Here is a 22115-nt window from a genome sequence, read left to right as displayed (position 1 = left end):
TGAAATGCCTAGTATGTAAATGAGAAAGCTCTGCAGAGAGAAATTTTGATCTTTAAAACTCAGGACAACTCCCCACTAAAGCTGTCTGTCATCTCTACTAGCTTCAGGCAAGCATATTAAATGTTTAGAAATCAATGAAGTGATAATGAAAATTAGCATGGTTCCTACCTACAAATTACCTTCATGCTATAAAGACGTGGATTCTTTTAATCTTTCAAATGATTTTTCAAAATTAAAAGCTCACTTCCTTTGCAGGCACATACCATGCTTTTTTGATCTCAACATTGAGTGTTTTCTTAAACTCCTGCTTGCAATGACCCTTCACTCTACCTTGAGCAGAATATGGTATAGTAGAGTGTGGTATGAACCATCTTTTGTTATGCTACCAGCATGCCTGAATCTTACTTGCTTTTCCAGCTCAGCTCTTCCCAGCTGCGTACCAGATAGAATATGGATTTAGTCCAAGACTTGACTTAAAGTATCCTGTTATGAGAGATAACTGTGCTAACCCTAAGCTATGCTTTGCTCTTGCTGACATAGCTTTGAAAAATTTCCCTTTTCTGATAACTTCATTTAGAGTGATTTATGATTCAGTTAGTTTTGCAATGGCTATGGTATTTAATCACGAGTTCAGGTGTGAGCATGCTGTTAAAAAGTAAGTAATAATAACACTCCTAAATTGCCAATCCTTATATTAACATTATATTTTAAAATGCAGGTAGTACGCATTCATTATTTTTTAGATAATATATTAAGGTAAATTTATAGGTAGATGTGTTACAGATTTCTGGGGTTATAAATGTTAATTCTTAATTTACTAGAACATTCTAAACTGAAGCTGTTTTTGTCTTCTGCTGTGGTAGAATTTGTCTTTCAAAGAGCTGTATACATTGCACTCCTGGTAGCTCCTTTAAGCCATGCTCTGGACCTGATTTTGGACTTGAAGATGGCAGTGTCTTTGGTTCTGATTAGCAGAAGAGATCTTTTGGACAGGTGGGATCAAAGATGGGACTTTCATTAATTTAAAGAACAGAATTGTTTCCAAATTCACAGAAAGGGGTGAGATGTGTTTAACCTTTGCTTTGGAGTAATCTTGCTTAAGAACGGAAGGCTGATTTTGGAGTTAAGTGGAAAATAAATGGAAGTTGTTTCTTTGCCTCTAAGTTGGTTATTTTTCGGTCATGGTATTCAAGTCTTGCACAGGGCATAAATATGGGGCTTGAATTCCTCCAAACCTAGTAAATACTACTGATGAGAAATTATTAGAATATAGTTAATTCAGTAGTAACTTCCAGACACTTTAACTGGCATGTACATACTATGTGCAATCTGTCCTCTTGAGAAGCTACTAGCTTCTAACAGAGCCTCTTGGTAGCTCTGTGTTGGCACTGTACCTTGTCTCTTGAAAAATCTGTGTCTAAGTATAATAGCATGAAGCTCTGGAACAATTTGTTAGTTTCTTAGAATATTACTGACAGAACCTGAGTTTGGGGCAGCCGTATCTTCCTTGCATTGTAGTAACCAGTTACCTTTGTTGCACTCCTGTGAAACTTGTATCTGTGCCATTTTGATATAGGTATATGAGAGCATATTCTGCCTTAATACAGAGGCAGGAATTGGAATGTTATTCCACTTTGTTTCATACTAGTATGGCGGTTCATTATAAACATACAGAATGATAGAAGAGCTTGCTTTATTCTAGTAGAGTCTCAAACACTGGCTTCTCGCACAGCTTTTCCTAACTATCAGGATTTAAGGCCCTATCAGCATGCACTGCTTGCTGCAATGTCAGGTTTGTAGCCCATGTTTTCACCTATTATGTAAAGGCATTTAATTTTAACAGCTGAGTTTATGTAACTATTGGGAAGTGTATGTGTGTGCTGTCATCTGATTTCATTGTGTTTGCTGTGAAATACTTTGAAGAGTATTTGCACGCATTCCATTTTTGTTAAACATGTCTTATTTCCACAAAGATATCTGATTTTGTGGCTTCCAAGAGGTTGAAATCTGAATAAAAGGCATGAATGGATTACAGAGAAAAAGTAAAAAAAATATAAGCCTATACTGATGAGTCTGCAGATAATGGTGTTTAACGGGAGGAGAGAGGAAGTACAGATGGTACCAACTGTGCACACTGTCCCACTGAAGACAACAGTCTGAACATGCTTCTGAAAAAATGAGGAGAAGCTGACATTAGCCTTAGGTTGCCGTCAGATATCCTTGGAGGGGAGTTTTTAGTGTTTTGTAAACTTGCCTGTTTTTGGAAAGGCAGTTTGTTGCCTTCAGGAGGGTGCTTCTGGAGCTGCTCTTTTCTTTGGTCACAACGGGTCTGCTCCTTTCTCTTAAGACACCTGTCGTGTCTCATCCACTGCTACACCCCCCAACTCTCCCAGGGCAACATTGCTGCTGCACCCTGTTCCCCTGGGTCTCCCAGGACTAGGTAGCGCCTGCCAAGGTTTGGTTTTGTCTGCTTGCTTTAGAAGAATTTATCTTCATATTCACAGATTTTACATATTTTTGTATGACTGAAATATTTACAGAAAGAACTATGTAAACATGGAACAAATGTGGAATGGTGCAGTGGATTCTGCCTGTTTCTGTAGATACAAGTGTCCTTCACTCACCTCTAGCAGAGCTGATCAAATTGCAGTGTTGATCTTAGGGCTTGTTCCTGTAGCTTGTTGGGGTATTTTATGTAAAGGTGACCTGAATGTGGTAGATTTGATCTATCCAGACCATAAAGAATTTCAGGCAGTGCCATTTGGGAAAATTATCAGGAAAGCTAGAAAGAAAAATAGATTCATAGGCTATTGAATGGGCTACTTACAAGTAAGTAAACAGTGATGTGGTGGATGGAAATGTAATAGGAAGAAGTTACTAGTGACATTTCTTGAGAATGATTCCTAGTGCTAATCCTGTTTAATGCTTTTATAAGCAATTCTGGCACAAAGAGTGCACTAAAAACCCTGATCATTATGTGAAGTTGGGAGACTGAAGATACACTGGAGAACTGGGTGTCCTTGAAGGCTACAGTAAGAGAAACAAAGGATGAGTTTCGTCAGAGAAACTGCAAAATCATGCACTTGAAGAATAAAATACTCCTGCTATAATTGCAAGCTTGTTAAATGAAGGGGGTTGGCCAGGGTGACCAGAATGCTAACATAATGAGGCTGGGAATAAGGCAAATGTAGTATGTGCAGACAGGCTGGATAATGGAAGAGAGAAGAGGGTATGAATATTCTTGTCCAAGGCACTAGTAAGATTTCCTGAATGTGTCATGGGAGTAGCTCATACAGAGGAGTTGAAGCCAGAACAGGTGCAGAGAATGAATGGGGAGCCTGGCCCGGAGAGGACCCACTGAGTCTGGCTTGCTTAGTTTACCAGGCCAAGAGTTACTGTGATTGATGTCTTGGAGTGTGCCAGAAATGCATGACTCTTCCCCTTCCTTGATATTTAAGCAGAAGGGCAGTATTGGTCTAGGACCAAGTAAACAGGCCATTAATAATTTTAGATGGAAACTAGAGGAAGGTTGCTGATGATCTGAGCAGGGAGACCTTTCTGTTCCTTCTACTCTTGGGAGTGCCAGATTCTAGCAGGTGTTATTAGTAGAGTTTAGCCTCCTTCCATGTTCCTTGCTTCAGATTCCCACTGTTCCTTGAGAAAGCAGGTTTGCTCTAGGAAACCGTAAGAGTTTAATGCTTTTGACATTGTTATTAACATTGCCAGTAACTGTCCTAGGAAAAGGAAAGAGCATATTAGGTCGTCACTGCCTTGCCTCTGCTATCTACAAAGCCCTGTGCAAAATACCAGGGGTGTAGCAGCAATGTGTGAGAAAACTGGTGTCCATTTCTTTGGAAACACTTCAGCGCAGGATGTACCTATTGTCAGTCCTTTGTGTTTGAATTTTGACAACACCAAATGGGGTAACAAATATGACCTGGGTTATTCCTCATTCCATTGGGGTCTCAACGACTTTACAGTCTTTGCTTGTAGTAGAGTACTTCTGGTGCTTTAGCTGGAGGGTGATGAGTTTAAGAAAGTGGTTGAAATACATACCCCTGCCTGAGGGATGCTGGTGCTAGCAAACTTGAAGTTCAAGTTAATCGTTTTGTTTCTTAGAACTCTGGGTTCTGATGAAAGCTGGTGAGAAATTTTTGAGATGACTGATTTGAGTAAGGCATTTTATAGGAAGCATACACTTCCCACATCGTTCTTGTGTAAGATATGCAATTTCCAGTCAAAACAACGGAGCCACATTCACAGTAGCCAATTCTTCAGCAGTTAGGACAGTTACATGGAACTGATCTTTCATCGAAACCCCCAGTAGTGTGTGGATAAATGTTGAAATGGTTTGACTTCCTCTTGAGCAAAGTACGTAATTTTGAGCTTCCCATCTGGCTTATAAGACATTCGCTGAATAATTTGTGTCAATGTGACTTTCATGTATTGATCTAAAAATACAAGTGCTAACAACGTCTGTACTGTCAAGCCCTTTCTAGCTGCTTGCTCTTACGATTCAGTGAATGGAATTTAGAGCAGTGACTGTTTGGTGTTTGAAAATGGCTTCAGCACTACCACTTGGGAAATAAGGATTTTCAGATGAGCTTCTAGTTGCACTTAGCAAAACAAACTGATCTAACTGCAGATCTAGAGAAGTTCCATAACAGTCAATGGTTTTAACTACTCAGTTGGATTTTACACGTTATGTGGGCTTGGAATAAGTTAGGTGTCTACTACAGGGGTGGAAAACTTACGCTGCTGCTTTTCAGTGAAGTATCATGCAATTCTGAAATACATGTGCTTTCACAGTGCAGTCATTTCTGTTTGGAAAAACAATTTTAAAAGCAGCCTGTTAATTTGCAAACATTTCATTTGGACTCGTGTTTGATTTCTGAAAGGTGAGTTAAAAATGTATAATAATTCTTAAAAGACCTCATCTGAGAGAATTTGCTGCCTTCCATCTTGTGGGGCTTTAAAAGTCATGAGGTTCTTGATAGCCACAGATTGTGTGCATAATAAAGGTGGCACGTCCATAACATGTTCTGCTCATTGAAGGAAGCGAATTGTTTTGACTTGCCTTCATCAGCAGTAAATGGGATCTTTTGGATATTGCTTTTATATGACAAACCCCTTCAATTAGTGCATGTGAATTTGGGCACATAATGTCAACAAAAGTAATCCTAATTCTTGAGCTGCTTCTCTTCTTAGTGATTGAGTTGAGGGACTGAAGTAGCTCATGGGTTGTGAAAAGTGAATTTTAAAACCTGCCATCATTTTTTATGTTAGCAGTAATTGCAGTATATGCAAGTTTATTTTAAACTTGAGGGAGTGGTAGCTTTTTGCAATATCTAATAATGAAATGTATGTATATAAAATATATAATTGTGCCTCATCAAGTTACTTTAACATGTAAGTTCTTTACCCAAAAAAGGTGAGGCATAGAAATTCCTAACATTATATAAATAAATTAATATATGATCTACTTTACTATATACTATGTTATGTGCTATATAAATAAATTACATTATAAAAAAGCATACACACCCCTTAAACCTCTCTGCCCCTGAACGCAGTCATTTTCTCCATGAGCAAATGCTGGAATGTTTGTTATTTTCAAATAGAGAAAAATAGATTTCTTGCATGCCTTTCAGAGGCTAAGTTTATATAGCGTTTAACCATAAACTTCCAGCTTTAAATTGGTAACAAACTTTCAGCAGCTTATTTTTGGAAGAGAAATATTTGCACTTGATAAAACAAATACCATGAGACTCCTAAACTCTGTAGAGGAAATTTCCATCCTGAGACTTGAACCTCAAGGTTTAAAATGCTTGAGGTTGTCTCTGTAGTCTTTGTCAGCAACCATCAGTACAATGTGTACAACTATTTAAAATGCCAGCTTGTTACTTCTGCGCCGAGGAAGGAAAAAAGATGCTTTCTTGGAGGATATTTCCCTCTGTCCCTGAAGATATGTAAATTACCCTATTTACTATGAATTACTATTATTATCTCGCCGTAGTTTGTATATGAAATACTGTAGCATGATCAGCACTTCCAAAATTCTCAGACAAAAATCTAGACAGTCTGCAGTCTGTTTCTCTTATCTCTTGAAATTTGGTTTCAAAGTGAGGTTCCCAATCTCAGTGGCTGTTTTGGTCATAATGTACATACAACTTGAAACCATTTGAATGTTTGTATTTCTCAAATCTGGTAACTGTATCATCAGTGCATGTCTGCATCAGAGCAATGTTAAGATAATGTATTTCGGGGTTTTTCTTGCAGTGATGCTACAGCCTTTTGACTATGACCCTAATGAGAAAAGTAAACACAAGTTTATGGTTCAGTCTATGTTTGCTCCAGCTGATACTTCAGATATGGAAGCAGTAGTAAGTATTGAAATGAATGAAAATGGATTTCTTTACAATTGTATAATTTTATAAGACCTTTCATTGTGTTGCCTAAGGGCTGTTGTCAGTTCACACTGGAATGATCCTTGAAAGCTTTGCCAGATTTCTGTCTCTGCCTTGCAAGGTGTTTTCTGTTTATTTTGAGCTCCAGGAATCTTGCACTGAAAGGCGCAGTTGGTATCTGTAGTTGCTTCTTTAAGACAGTGCTGTCAGTAATAAGATACCAAACCATGAAAAGAAAAATATTAAGTAGTTGTATCTTTTCCAAGATGATATTTTTTTAGCAAGGTCAACTTGAACTATATATTCTAAGAATATGTAGAATATATTCTAAGTCTATGGCATGCTTTTATGTTTATGCCTCTACTCTCAGACTCGAGTCTTCCCTTGAGCAGCCCGTTTTTCCAGGAGGATGATTTACAAGTATTGCTTTTTCCTTTATCCCTACCTGTATTTGTTATGGCTTAGGTAAATGAAAGGCCCTCACAGATTTTGTCCTGTGGATTGCAAATGAGAGTAACAGAGGCATGTAGGTGCTGAAGAAAGGAAGGGCAAAAGATGTAGATATAAGGCGTCAGACTACATTAAGACAACTTGGAAAGGAACAAAGCAGTATGTCAATTGATGGCTTTTCCTATAATGGCAAAATTTGCTACTGCAAGAAGGCACAAAGAGGCTTTCTCTAGTCTGGCTTTTGTTGCCTTGAGAGAATACTCAGTAGCTAGTGAGGGCACAATAAAGACGAAGAAAAGACCATTGCTCTAAAGTGTGGGTCTTGTGTGTGTTTGTATGTATGTGTATTACTTTAAAAAGCCAACCCCAAAAACCTCAGAGTACATATGGCTTTTTTATAGTAGTCTTTACAATATGTGTATCATCTTTGGAATAGCTTTTTAAAGCTGCAGCACTCTGCAGGGTTAAGCATTTCTGTTCTGAAAGAGATTTATAGAACTATACTTGTTTAATGGCCTCAAAATAAGATCCAGTGGGAAAAACAGCAGTAGTAATAAAATGTCTGCACCACTAGAAAGATAAGCCAGATTGCCTTTCTTTCTAAACCTTTTAATTTTTATGAGTTACTTTCTACCAAGAAAAATGTTCCTCTGCTAGCAAAGAACATCTTTTAGGACCTAGTTGGCCCTTCCAGTTTTCCAGAGCTCTGCAGACCAATATGATTTCTTTGCCTGTACCACTTTATCAGCTGTTAGCTTTGTTACCACTCTCCATGGCTCTTCCTATTCTGGATAAACAGGTGAGACAAATTACTGGAGTACTATAAAGCTTTCAACACTTCACAGGCAGCCAAGGAGCTTGAAATACAGCTCTGACTTTAGCCACAGAAGATCTGAAGTATGATTCCACTGTTTAGGATGAGTCAAATACTTGCTCAGCTTCCACAGGGGTTAGCCATAATTTGACACCTACTTGAGATATGCTGAGCAATGCCATGCTACCAGAAGTATGGTCAAAGTGAAGAAAAGCATGTGAGAAATCCAAGATGTAAATGTGGACACTTCTTGCTGTGTATCACTACTATGAATCAGTCTTTTCAGTTCAGGGTTACAGCAGGTATTGAGCAAAGATTTATAACTGTTAATCCCTATTAAAAACATTGAAAGGGAACTTGTTTATGATAGACTCCCTAATTGAAGGGGAGAGAATGATGAGAGGGGAAACTATCCCTTTCTATATGTAGGACATCTGTTATTATTTAGACATTGATCCTGAAAAATAAGGAGATAGAAAACAAGGAGGGAGAAGAACAGCCCTTTAGTTCATACCAGTCAGGAAGAAAACCTCATGTGGAATTTGAAAAGCAGAAACTCTGCTGAACAAAGACTTGAGAACTAACACGTATTGATGAGGGGTTTTGTTACCTTTCCCTTCCTTTAATGCACCCCTCCTTTTTTATTTTTTTGTCCCTCCTAAATCAGGACCGTAGCTCCCCCTATCTATGCTCATTACTCTTACACAATTCCGAGTTCTCTTATAAATTACCTGTGGGGTTTTTTTCTGGCTACTTAGAATCTGTTTCCTTCGTAGTATCTGGTTTGGTTTAATTTTTCATCATCTAATGGTAACATGATAGACACCTGTGGGTTTTTTGTAAGATGATGATATTTATGTCATACACTGCATTCTTCATCTGCCTTTATACTAATATGCTTAATATTAATAATAAATTATTCTAGTGGAAAGAAGCAAAACCTGAAGAACTCATGGATTCGAAACTTAGGTGTGTGTTTGAGCTACCAGTGGAAAATGATAAGCCTGTGAGTATTTCAAACTGCATATTGAGTGTTTTAACATAATACCACAATAAATCATGTAAACTGGCATGTTTATACAGACAGCTATATAAGCAAAAGACAGAACCCTCTGTTTCAATGGCTGGATGGCATCACCTTTTGAAAACACAATATAAACTATTTAAAAATCTTAGTGATGCTTAATGTAAGGAACAGCTAATTTGAACAATGCATGTACAACACTAGCACAAAGAAGTCTTTGAGGTGATCTGTTCTCATTTAGTGAAATATTGCAGGATAAAGACCATTCTTTTAAAATTGAAAGATTGTGATTGATGGTCATAAAGCTGAGAGTTTATCCTGACACAGGTGTAACTGTCAGCAATATTAATTTGCCTGTCCAACACTCCCTTTTGCTTTCATTTTAGCAAGTAAGTTCGTAGAAAGCTAGTAAGGAAGACATAACTGCAGTTAGGGGTTATGTTGCAATTAGCAGCTATAATATTGCAGGATCCTTTTTTGTTAGGGTAATGAATGCATTAATTTTTAATGGCAGTATGTAGTGTCAAATGTAGAACTGGTAATGGACTGAATACACTGAGAAATGTTTCCTAGTAGGTAGATGCTGAAGGCACAATTGTTCCACCTTGCACTGGGCAGCTTTTAATTCTGATTGTGCATTGTTATAATGTCATTAAGATGGAGAGGTGACAGCCAGCTCTGGGGAGAGAACAGAGAGGGAACCACAGCACAGCAGGAGGGTAGCTCCTGGCAATCCCTGGTTCCTGGAGCTGCTTTTGTTTGTGCCAGGGGAGGGGAAGGGTGAGGAGAGCACTCATACTCCATAAGCAGACCATAAGCAAGTAGGTTGCCACTCATATTGTATGTCATGGTCTAAGGATATTCCCTTTTCTATGTATGCAGGGACTGAAAAGTCAAGTTCATTCTGTCTGCACTTACTGCTGCTGATCTGGTGGTTTTTGTGAAACAGAAATGGGATGTAAAGGTTACAGAAAGAAAAATGTTGTTTATTTCTTTTGATACAGGCATGTGTCAGGTGTGCAAAGACAATTTTACATGATTCTCCTCCCAGATATCAGGTGTGTGGTGTGGTGTTAACAACTAACCAAAAATCACTCTATCCTTTTTTAACAGCATGACATAGAAATAAATAAAATTGTATCCACAACTGCAACAAAGACAGATTCCTCTGTAATGTCTAAATCAATAAGTTCTTCTTTGGATGACACTGAAGTTAAGAAAATAATGGAAGACTATAAGAGGCTTCAAGTAGAAGTTCAGAGGTTACGGGAGGAGAATAAACAGTTTAAGGTAAAGATACTTCTTTATTTTTTTCCAGATTTACCCTTTTCCTGAAAAAGAAGCTTCCAACTTAAAGGTTTGGTTCCCTGACCTTGGCATGATATTCTAATATTCTAATGTAAATTAAAAGATAATTTAGGTTTTTCCTGTATAAACTGTAAGTGTTGAAATCAATGCTTCTTTGAAAGGGGCGTCCAAGTCATGCAGTTGGAGAAACAGATTGGATAGCAAAATAATGAATTCCTTCTCTTCCTTCTTTTTCCACCTGTTTTCCTCAGTCTGAAGCAGGCATTCAGTGTTGGGTTTAGCCCTGTTCTCTCGACCTGATGGGAGCTTGAGGGCACTGTTGTGCAAATACTGTTTTAGTAATCGCACCTACAATACATCTGTAATACAATACAGTTAAAATGACCAAAGTGAGACAGATTAATAGGAAATGTGCTTCCTATCAAATTGCTCTGAAATCAAGTAAATGGGAAGCCTTTAACACCATGCTGAGAAACTCTTTTTACAGCAGTTTCATTTGTTGTAAGTGCCTAGATCACAGATAACAGCACCAATGAAAATTTGGAATTTGTGCCTATTGGAGCTCAGTGAAAGGAACTCTCTTCTGGCAGCATTGATGCTGCTTGGCTTGGCTGATGCATAAAGAAATTCTTTAGACATTCATAAACCAGTTTTGTTCTGCACATAGAATTAACAATGTATATGGCTGAGACACGATCTTCTTCTTGTATTCTTGCCCTTTTAAGTTCAAAAGTGAGAAACACTGACATGCTTTGAGCCTTTAGAATTTCACTTATCTGACAATTTTTAAGGCTGCAATAACTTTTATTACAGTTTTATTAGTTATTTTTATGTATAGACTTGAGGCTTTTGCTTCAGTATCTTACGCTTTTGCACTATAATGCTGTACCACATAAAGTCTAACACTAGTGCTTTGGCTGCATACAAGTTAGGTCACAAAAGGCTCATTTTGCTGTCTCCTAAAGTGCTCTCTGTGTGTGTAATGGAGTGTGCTAACACACAGCTGTGCTGCACAGCATCTTGTGTTATGATGTTGTTTTATCTGTTGTCTCATATATCTTTAAATTGAGAGAGCTGTCAAACTCATACCAAGAATATATCCTAATTACTGCCATTAGTTTCATGTCAAAATGTCCGCATTAATATGATGGGGGAAATAGATTGCCCTTCAAATGCTGGTAAAATTTGCTTGTGACATCTAACTAGGCGAATGATGAACATAATTGGCTTAAAGTTGCATATTTTTCACAATCAATTTCACTTATACTGAAAAGCCTTTTCCCCAACAGTGCTGTATTTGATTACAGAGCAAGAAAAGCACCTTCCTGCCATTCCCTCCATCATTGTTTTTGAAGATCTGGAGCTCTGCTGATTTTGGACAAGGCTTCCTCATTGCTTCCCCTGTTACCTTAGTCAATAGGAGAAAACTTCCAAGAGCATTTTGCTCTGCTAGTCAAGTAAATCCAGCATTCTTTTCCTACCTCACTACCCTTTCCTTCTCAGGATTATTGAGAAAAACAGAGTTCTAAATTAGCTGTAAGTTAGCTTTCACCTGTTTTATTATGGCCACCTGAAATAAATATGATAAAGGAGAATATTTACAGCTGTCTTTCAGTAGAAATAATCAGTATCTCTTCCTTCAGGAAGAAGATGGACTGCGGATGAGGAAGGCACCCCAGACAAACAACCCAATAGCTGCTTCTGCAGCTGCTGTCAAGGACGAAGGGTTCAGCTCCAGACTACTTGCTTTGGTGGTTTTGTTCTTTGTCTTTGGTGTAATTATAGGAAAAATAGCCTTGTAGAGGCAGCATGCTGGAAATTGTAAATTGGTTTGATGGTTCTGCCATATCATTGGATTAAACTTATTCATAACAATGTTTAAAAAAAAATTAATGTATGACATCTCACAGGTCTTGCCTTTAAATTACCCCTGCACAAATACTATGTAACGTAACCTAGAAAGTTTCAAATGTACAGTGAGTGGATGAATGAAAGAGATTATGCTTCAGTGATGAAGGGGGGAGAAAATCACAATTTAACACTACAATGGAATATTGTATATGTCATTTTAAACATTCTTAGACCCTGGTACATGTTGCTGGATGACCTCTTTTTAAAAAAAAAAAGAAAAAAAAAAAAAATAGAAAAAACTCTTCCTCCACTGCCGGAGCTGGCCCTATTGGATGTTTGGAGGTGGGTTAGGCAGGAGGTGTTGATAAACTTCTGTAAAATGTGTTAATCCACCATTCTGCTCATAAATTTAACAGTTTCTGTCAGCGTCTTCAACTCTGTGCAAGTTACCAATTTCTTGGCACTTAAATGAATCTTGAGAAACTGAAGAGAATTGTATGTGGCAATGCTGAGTGTGCTAGGCATCATTAAGAGGCATATATTGACTGATATGATGCTCATTTGGAATAAAGGTCAATGCCTTGTTCTCATAAAGGGACCAAGCTACATTGCTGTTGGTTCATTTAGTTGAATGAAAATGTTATTCAGAGATGTTTAATGCATATTTAACTTATTTAATGTATTTCATCTCATGTTTCCTTATTGTCACAAAATTGACTAATACTATATGGTATAAAAAGGCGCCTGTTCAAAGCCAGTGACTAGAACTAAAAATTTGCTGCTGTAGTGATGCGAGATTCTTCTGCCTCCTGGTGTTTTGGGCACTACACCATTGTTGGGAGTTTTGATTATCTGAGCATTGGAGAAACAGTGGTCAGGAAGCTGGTTTTGTATGTAAATAAGTCTAGCAGGACAAAAACTATTAGTAGTAAGCTAGTCCTATGCCGTAAAAGACCAATCCTGTTTGACTATGTAGCATCTTAAAAAAAAAAAAAAAAAAGGAAAAAAAAAAAAGAAAAAGAAAAATTAAATAAAGCCCCCAAATTAATGTTTCCTTTGTTACTTTTGTCATGTTCTCACAGTTTTAGAAGCGGGGAGGAAACAGTATTCTCTGTCAACTTAGTTCAGGGCATAAGGAAAGCCTTGTTTCAGGATGATTTATTTTTCTTTCCAGCCTAATCTTAAAATCAATCCAAACCACCCCATCCTGAGCCTGATACACATAAATGTTGATCAGAGTAGCCGTCCTGACTGCTGAGGTACAAGGTAAAAGGTAATGTCCCATTTTTCAGTTTAGCTGGGTTCAGTAGTTAAGATGCTAGTAACATGTTGAAAGTAAGGTTAAGGTAATCTTGTTCTAAGCATACTTTTACTGCAAAATACATACACTCAATGTGTTGTAACATGTTAAACTTCAGTGGATGACAGCTCTTGAGCAGGTAAAATCCTGTATATTCTTAGATTAGGTCCAAAAACCATCGGTGACAAGTTTTAGTAGCATCTTTCATGGTTTAAGGTAGATCTTTTAGAAGCAACTTCTTTCATTCCTTCATTATTCCTGTGTTTTCTTGGGAAAGCTGTTTGGGCTGCAGCTTGTCTGCCACACTCGTTGACCTTTATATTTGTTCCACTTGTGTCTCAAGGGTTTCCTGCTTTGCAAGTGCAAAGAAGTGAAATTTTACGTGATGTTTAGTAAGAAAATAGGGGGAAAATAATCTTACTGGCATGTTCAGCTTACGAACACAACTCTGGCAGTACCTCCAGAAGGTTCAGCTGAAATGAGAGGGGTATCTTCAGCATTTTAAAATGTGAGTGCCTTGTCTGCTCAGGATGGAAGTGGCAAAGCTATTCAAGTATGCCTGTAAAGGGCAGAGGAGATGGGAGATGAGCTGGAAAGAACGAAGCAGAGAGTTCAGTTTGACAAATTGGGCACAACTGATCAAGAAAAAGATGCTTTCTGGGCAGTAGAAGCTAAAGAGAACTTTTACATGAAACACTTTAGAAGAACCTTTTCAGAAAGACAAGGTTGTAAGTGATGTTGCAAAATTAGTTTTCATGGCTTTGATGAATGTATTTGAGAGAACCGGAACTGAAGGGAGGCGGAGCTATGCTGTATTTTTGAAGAGGCTGTTGTAAATATCTTGATATCACTGAAATGTGTTACCAGAAAAGCTGAATTCCTAACTTGCTTTAAACAAAAAGATATTGACTCCTTTGAGAGCCCTTTGTTCTGTGCAAAACAGCCTCAGAAAAGTTTGGGTTTTTGAAAAAAAGGCTGTATGCAGGGTAAAGGGGGAGGATTGAAGCTTGGAACTGGCCTTGTGTGAGTATATCTGTAATAATGTTGCAGGGCAATTTTACACACACTGTTAGCTACCACAGTGGACTTGGCTGGTGCGGGCAGCTCCCAGCTGAAGGGGAAAGCCAGCAAAATGTCCATTTTCCTTCCAGTGTTCCGTACTCACTTAGTGATCTGTGACAACTTGGAACTTTAAATCATTTGTGAGCAAAGTCATCCCTGTTGTTTGCACTTCAGGGTTATAAAGAGGTCTCAGAAAAAACTCTCATGCTTTGCTAGATGCCTTACAAACGTGTGATCAAGGAGACCAACAAACAGAGGACTGTAGTTAAGGATCTGTTGGCAACAGCTGTAGCCTGCAGTTGTGCTGACCCCTACTATCAGTCCTATACAAGACTCCTAAATTAACTGCTCATCTTTTGGAACTTAACAAATTCTGAGGTCTGTCATCACTGTTTCTGACAACAGCTGACCAGACAGTAGCACTGAATTGTCAGGGTAATGCTTTTGCTGAGCTTAAAGTAAAATGACTGATGAGTGGAATCCTTAGCACCTATCTGGTCAACTGGATACTTCTTTCATACACAGCAGAAAGAAATCTAAAGATGTTTTTTCTTGTGAGGTTCCTAAAAAGCCAGTCTGTAGATAGATTACAGACCAGATTGGATGGATGTTCTAAACCCACCTGGATCTTTTGTAAGCTGTTCCTTACACAGTGACCCCAGAGCAAATGTTTTCATGAAGTATTCACAGAAAGTGAATTATTCGGGGGAGCATTGTGTATCTTCAGAAGTTATGCATGAAACATAGAGTTTCTAAATAAGATTGTCTGGTGTCCTTGCACAACACCAGATATTAGAAAACTGTAACTGATACATAATAGTACAAGCCAATATATTCCTTAATCTAATTATTGTCCTTACTCTTATTTTAAGATGCCCAGTTGCATATACATTTATCATTAATTTTTGTAGGATCTGGTAGAGGCTGCTTAGGTAGTCTTCATTTTGTGGAGCTATGTACTCCTGTCTGCACTCTCTGGCCAAATTTGGAATAAACAGATATCTAAAATGTCTTGAAGCCTCATATTGGGAAATGAATGCAGAATGGTTTCTGCTATTTTTATGTAGTTATCCACATCTTAAAGCAAATATTCCATGCATGAATGATCATAACTATTGCTGTGTATTGGCACTTGTCAGCTGTGACTGCACAACTGCAACAGTTGCATATGTAAGCCAAGCACCCAGGTTCAAGTTAGCATTGAATAGCCTTAGGGATTGAAGAGCAAGATAATGCCAGGTGTGTCACATTGAGAGGGACTGATGTACCAGAATGTAATTTTCTAAAAATACAGGATTGTAATAGCATGGTGGTGGTATTCCATGTCCTGAAATGTCCTTTTTTTGTCCTTAAATGCTGTGAATGGGATAAAGTTGGAGCCTCACTTTGCAAATGGCTGTAGTTTCTTCTCACCAGTAAACTATATAGTTTCTATTCACTGCACATGTAAAATTGCACTTCTAATTGTAATCTTGATTTAGCAGTCGGCGTATTTACATGGTGTGTATTTGCATACACACAAAAATGGATTGTTAATGTCGTGAGATACTTCATGTTGCAGTTGCCTAATGAAAGAAAACTGTCATCCGTTTTCTTTAGCAAATGTGTATGACATTTTCATGTCTTCATCATAACGCTTCCTTAATTCTTGGGCACAGCAGTGACTTAACTGTAGTATTCTAAGTTTTTGAAACTATACTTCTCTTGCTCTACATGATGTCCTGAAATGCCATATCCTGAGTTCTGTTTTCTATATAAAGTAACTGAGAACCAACCACAACCAAAAATCCCTCTGAAATTAAAGAACATGTGAAACAAGCATGCTGAACTTCATGTTTGTTGTGGCTATGTTACAGCTGCAATAGTGCTTCACAGCAGCGCTGGAGCAGCCTGGGGTGGGAGAGCCGCTTTTTCATTGTTTGAAAATGGGTTAGATCCATTACCCAAATCCTCAAGTGAGCAAGCTGAGAAGGGACAGGTGGTGAGTGAATTTCAGTTACATACTTGAGATTTTTTTTTGGAGCCAGAAACAGTTATATAAAGAAGAAGAAAGGAATCTCTAGAGGAGTGAGATTAGTGCAGTGCTGCACATGGAAGTTGCTATTCTTTGTAATCAAATACATACCTACAAATGAATTTACTGATTAGAAAATACTCATGTAAACCAATGTTTAGGCATTTTACAAAGAAAAGCAAGTACTGAGCAAAGCTGGTTGCTTGTAGAGTGAAACCTAGGAGTTCTTTGAATACATGTCATAAAAGGGTGACAGTGGGATGCAATGCTGGTGTAAATCATCTGTTACTGTTAGATAAATAGTGGGATTTATTGTTCAAGCAGGGCAGTGCTGATCCTTTGACCATGTCCAATTAAGATTTCTTTATGTTATGCTGGCAGCCTCGTATATACTGAATCACTTTGTCTAACAGGTCAGTGCAAAAGTGACATTACTCATTGTGCTGTTACTAACTTCTGTTTTGATAAGCTTCAGAAGATAAAGTAATTGTGTGTTTCCACTACTCATATTTGCTTAACTATAAAATGTGTTTGTTTTATTAATGGGTTGATTTTTTTTTACTGGATAAATGTAGACTATTTTTTAGAATAACACAAGTACCAGCCAGAAATCTCATCAACGTGTAACTCTGTACTGAGCGTGTGCTTGCACACTTCCACATGCCTGTATAGCTGTCATTTACTCCACCGGTTCTGTGGCATATTTGCTTTCACAGAGCTGCTTCACATTTGTATCTTGAAGAGTAAATCTTTTGAAAACTTCACTAAACTTCCACATAGATCTTTTTGCCTCCCAGTCCAGGCCTGAGTTTGTCCTGAAGCTTCTGCATGAGCGAGAACTGCAGCAAGGACCACTGAGTCTGTGAGCACAGAGACAAGTCAGCTTTTCCTTGAAGCAAGCTTGAACTTTGGATCTTTCCTCCTATGATCTGTCATTAGAAAATGGTCTTTTCCAGATGGCAAAACAAAAGAAGTTATGAAAACAAATGAATTAAGAAGAATTAATTGAAGCCGCATATTACAAGTTGACATTATACATCTGGCATTTCTGTTTATGGTTCAGCATCGGTACATTTCATTCTTTTTTAATAAGTTCCTAATTTTGTGATTTCTCTTTCCAACATTTTGAAGTGCTTCTGAAGAACTGAGGCACAGCCTGTAATATTGTTCCCAGTTTAGCTGTACTGCATTTTTTTTTTTAATCAAATCTTTTTCTTCAGTGGATAAACTCACAAGATTAGAAAAGCCTCTTGAATTCCCTCATGTTTGAGTTGGCAAAGTTCCCACACGCAATTATCCACACACAGCTACTTTTAAAAGACCTTTATGAAGCCTGCACAAAGTCAAGCACTCAGAAGTTAGGAAATGGCAAAACCAAGTTTGTGCACTGTTAATTTGGCCACTTTTTGTGAGTACAAGGCAGTATCTGGTCAAGCCTTCAGTGCCAGGTCAAGAAGTGAGTTAAGGCTGCCCAGAAATTGTCTAAAACTGCCCTGCTTTGTGTGCCTAAGTTCTCTTAAGATACGTATAATCAGGGTTCTAAAAGCTGAACTGTTGAACTTAAAAAACGGCATCATGGTATTAGGTGCAACCCACGTATGTGTCAGGATGGAATCCTTTATGTCCTGCTTGCGGACATCCATTCTTGACCCGAGTATCTGATGTAGTAACTCTGAGCTGAAGCAGCAGTATTAGCTTTCACATTTCAGTGGGAGGCCACACACAAGTGTGATTGGAGCCAAGAATTTTTGCTTCAGTTCAGAGCCCAAAACAGTGTTTCTGTGAAGGCTGCAGACTGTCCTGTCTAATTCCTTTCCTGAGCTATCCTGCCTGAGCTGTCAGATCTCACTCCATTCCTTCCCTCAGTCATTTGGTTTAAACCAAGTCATCCTTGTTCTTTCCCTGCTCCTTGGCAAAGAAACGGGTGTTCAGATGAGTGTCACTGAATGGCTTCTCTTCTCTGCTGCCTATTTACTTTCCATCTCAGTCTCTTTGTTCCCATTGCCCTTCCAGTCCTGCCTGTCCTGGACTCCTGGCCAGTGGGAACGTTGGGTAACTGCACCCGGGCTGCCCTTTGGCACACATGTCCAGGCTGTTTCCCAGCCCAGGTGACCACTCACCTTCCTGCTTCCTCTTCAACAAATCTGTTCCTTCTTCCTCTTCACTCTGTGTAGAGTTTGAAGCAATGAAGTCTTGTCAGCCATCTCCTTTCTGTCTCCTTTTTGCTGTTCCAATGCAGGATATTTATAGTAAGTAACAGGCTCGTATTCAGTGTGGATTGCTTATCAAATGAAGCACTGGCTCAATGCTGTTAATATATCCAGAAGTGATTTAATTTGTGTGTGTGTGTGTTTTGTTTCCGTTTAAGAATTATTTAGGAAATCTAGAATCCAAACTACATTCTAATGTGATTTAAATGGTGGGGATGAAGATGGCTATCCAGTAGTCAGGGCACATGTTTGTTGTCTGTGTCCTAGGCCTGTTTTTCCAATGCAGTGTTAGATATGAAACATGAAGCTATTTGGATTTGTCTTGTTTATGTCAGATACAGATAAATGAATCGAGAACTAGGAGTTGGAATCCTGATGGTTGAGTGAAGTATACAGCCATGCAGGCTGCTAACAATGTAACTGGTACTTCAAAAGTGCATAGATGAACACATTTCTTATCAAATCTGGTAGTGAAGAAATTAGATGGAAAACTGAACTAGATTTGGTGGTTTTTAAAGAGAAAGGTATTAAAGGGCCAAAAATCCAGTAATTTTGCCATCAAGAAGGGGGAGAGCTTTGGCTAACTGCCCACCCTGTTTCAGTGGTGAAATGAAGCAAAAAATTAGATGTAAAGTCATATAAAACAAGTAAGAAAAAGGGAAGCAGACAGCAATCAACTCAAAATGAGTTAACGCTAAAAATTAATGAGGAAAGCAACAGCCAAAGGAAAACTGTGGATTGGAGTGCTTGCGAGGCTGATAAAGAGCCAAAGTTCAGAGGAAATCTTCGTGGTAGTATAAGGACCATTGCTAGATGCAGGTGATGCTAGTGCTAGTGATGATTTAAGCGAACTGGAAAAATTATGTCATTCATTAGCAATGTTCAGTATTAAAAATGAACACATTTCAGTTCAGTGGGTGTAGAAACCTTGTATTGGTATCTCCTAAGGGCAGTCTGTGACCTGCTGACTGGGAGGAATGCATAGGGGACAGGATGGGCCAGGCAGAGTTTTCGGCCAGCCTGGCACCCAGGGAAGAGATGAGAAAGGAGATGGGGTGAATGAAGGAGCACAGTTTAAGTTATTTGATTCTTTGCTTTTCAGCTTTCTTTTGGATTAGAGTGAACTGAGTGTATAATATCCCCCCCCTCCCCCCACAAAGTTTGGTGTTCTCTGACAGTCACATTTCAAAAGTGGGCATTCAAGGAGAGCCATAATGCAATGGGGATGCTCATAGAAGGGTTCTGCTGGGACCCGACATGATTCAGTGGTTCCAGATCACTGCTGAAAACATACAAAATCCCTACTGATAAAATGTTAACGTGACAAAAATACCCATACCCAGGCCCAGAGTGAGAGCTTCACACGTGTTCCAGTGCAGTCCCAGGGTAAAAGACTAATGAGTAAGAATGTGTTCTTGTCTTTAATTACTGTTAGCAGTAAGTGATTATATTTGTGTATGTCTCAGCTGTGAGGGTTGGGAATTTTGGATGCAATTTGGGTATTTACATTTTAAAAGAGAAGCTGAGTAATTGGAATGGATGCAAAACAACAAAAAAAGAGATACAGAAATTACTGGTGAAGTGTGAAAATGCCTTAGAGAGGCTGAGAGAGAACTCAGCTGAGTTTAGCTCCCAGAATTGAGAATGTCTTGATTACAGTGCACAAGTACCTTCACGGGGAGAAAATACTGAACACTGCAGCTCTCTGATCTTAAAAACAGCAACACAACAGCAAGCACTGACTGGCAGTGGGAGCCAGGTGAATTCCAATTGGAAAAAGGCACAGATTCTTAAAGAGAGAATAACTGTGTAATTTAGGAATGTTTCTTCAAAAAACTGTGAACAGAACAATAAAAGTTACAATATTTATGCAAATAGCTTTTTCATGGCTTTTTTTACTTTCAGAAGTATACTTAAACATGGGAGGGAGCAGGACAAAGAGGCTCCTGATGAGGCTTTCATAGGAGATTCAGTCAGCAGAGCCCACCCGTGGTGCAGAGCTGTGTGTGAGCATCTGGAGCCAGCTGCGGGAGGAGGTGCGACCGTTCTCAAGTGCTTGCTGCATACGTTGCATAAGTATGTGATGTTGTCTTGTCATTTCTTACATCATGTTCATCCCATCACCACCCTGAAAGGATCTGTGGTCTTGGAGGAGTTTTTTACACCATGTGGTATCTGAACACTTGCTTTGTAAATGAAAAGCAAGAAAGTATCTGCACACAAATCTCATTCTTGGGGGTAAATAGAGGGCAGGAATTGCCTTCCTGCTCTTCCACCCACCCTCCAAAGACAGCAGAAGCCATGTTCTTGCCATGGACATCTTTCAGTTCTGCAGGAAGGTGTATCCTTGCTGACTGGAGTCACAGGAACCTTTGCTCCCGGCTGCAGCACATGCCTGCTCTGGCATGGTGATGGGAAGCTACTTTGCTGAAGAGCTATTTATGGTTTATGGGGATACATAAACCATATGGTTTATGGAGATACATGCCTGTGCTGCCCCTGATATGCCGCAGCTTACAGCATCTCAACAGGGACATCCCAAAGGAGGCACCACATTCTCCAGGATGCACTTCCACTTCAAACATTTACCCATGGATCTCCACATGGTAGCAGGCAACAAAACCCAACAACTCTTAGAAGCAGGGAGGTGTTTTGGCTGCTGAACTAACCCCTGGAGAATCTCCTCCTCCACTAATAGCAGAAGGAACCAAGACGAGGTAGCCAAGCTTGGCCTTTGTGTTTCACCTTAAAAGTAATGTGCATGATTAATATTTGATCATGCCAGGAACATGCTGACAACATTTATGTCACAATCGTATGTATTTAATAAGCATCTCATTTGAATTATTAGTTAATGTACAAATCCCTCAAAAGTATTTTTGTGTTATAAACCCCATAATTTATCTAAGTATACAAGCTTCAAATTCATACATACAGCATTAAGAAGGTAGCTATTGCATAGCTGGTTTAACAAAATACCCTTTGTGAGTAAGATATATAGGCTTATTTGGAAAGGATTTAGCTACTGGGAGGAGGGCTTCTCCACATAAGTTATATGCTGCTTAGCTGCAGCAGACAGGGATTTTAATTTCTTAGTTTATCCTTGTCAGTAGAAATCAGTTGGACCCAACTGTGCTGTCTTGACTCGAGTATCTGCTCAGCCCATCGCTCACTAGAGGCAGATTTATAAAGCATCTCTACAGGAATGAGGCTGGAAGTGACATTTTGATTGAAGGGAGAGCTGGATTAACAACTGCCATGCCAATAGACTTACTAAAAGGGAGACAGGAAAACACATGGCCTGACAAGACTTGTGAGTTTCTGCTCCGCTTGGAACGTGGCGAGTAGAGTCACAATGGACAGGCAGTGACCTGGGGCAGTGCCCGGGTACCGAAGCACAGGCCAGTCCTGCACTGGAAAGCCAGGATAATGCAGCAAGGATGCAGTGTCTGCAGCTGGGTAATGCTGAAGGTTGGAGTGTTCTCCATTTACTGTGTCTTCTTAAATGACCAGGGTCAGGCGTAACACTCTGCTGAGGTAATGCTCTGCCAGGGCTGCTTTCTGTGAGTGGAAGATTGTGTATTGCATCTTTGTGTGTGTGTACATGCACATGAGAACTGCAGAAGATGTCTGCAAACTGAGAAAGGCATGATTAACTCCACCCTTATCAAGAAC

At 39.0% G+C, this 22115-nt stretch overlaps 1 protein-coding gene across 2 annotated transcripts in view; it reads left to right on the top strand.

Annotated features, from left to right (window-relative positions):
* VAPB (VAMP associated protein B and C) overlaps positions 1 to 20283 on the top strand; it is a 40531-nt gene extending 20248 nt beyond the window's left edge. Inside the window, exons 3-7 of one of the 2 annotated variants that reach the window (XR_013957870.1) lie at positions 6280 to 6383; positions 8597 to 8677; positions 9809 to 9985; positions 11647 to 13127; positions 17028 to 20283. Coding sequence is in view for 1 of the 2 variants with exons in the window: in XM_080627883.1 (XP_080484009.1) it covers positions 6280 to 6383; positions 8597 to 8677; positions 9809 to 9985; positions 11647 to 11805 (521 nt within the window). In the remaining variant the exon portion in view is untranslated. Of the gene's footprint in view, positions 1 to 6279; positions 6384 to 8596; positions 8678 to 9808; positions 9986 to 11646 lie in introns of both variants that reach the window. The other variant, XM_080627883.1, reaches the window with a different exon arrangement.
* The last annotated feature ends 1832 nt before the right edge of the window (positions 20284 to 22115 follow it).

The sequence above is a fragment of the Psittacula echo genome, assembly GCF_963264785.1.
Source record: "Psittacula echo genome assembly, chromosome: 12".
NCBI lineage: Eukaryota > Metazoa > Chordata > Aves > Psittaciformes > Psittacidae > Psittacula > Psittacula echo.
This window is presented reverse-complemented; position numbering and strand designations above follow the sequence as displayed.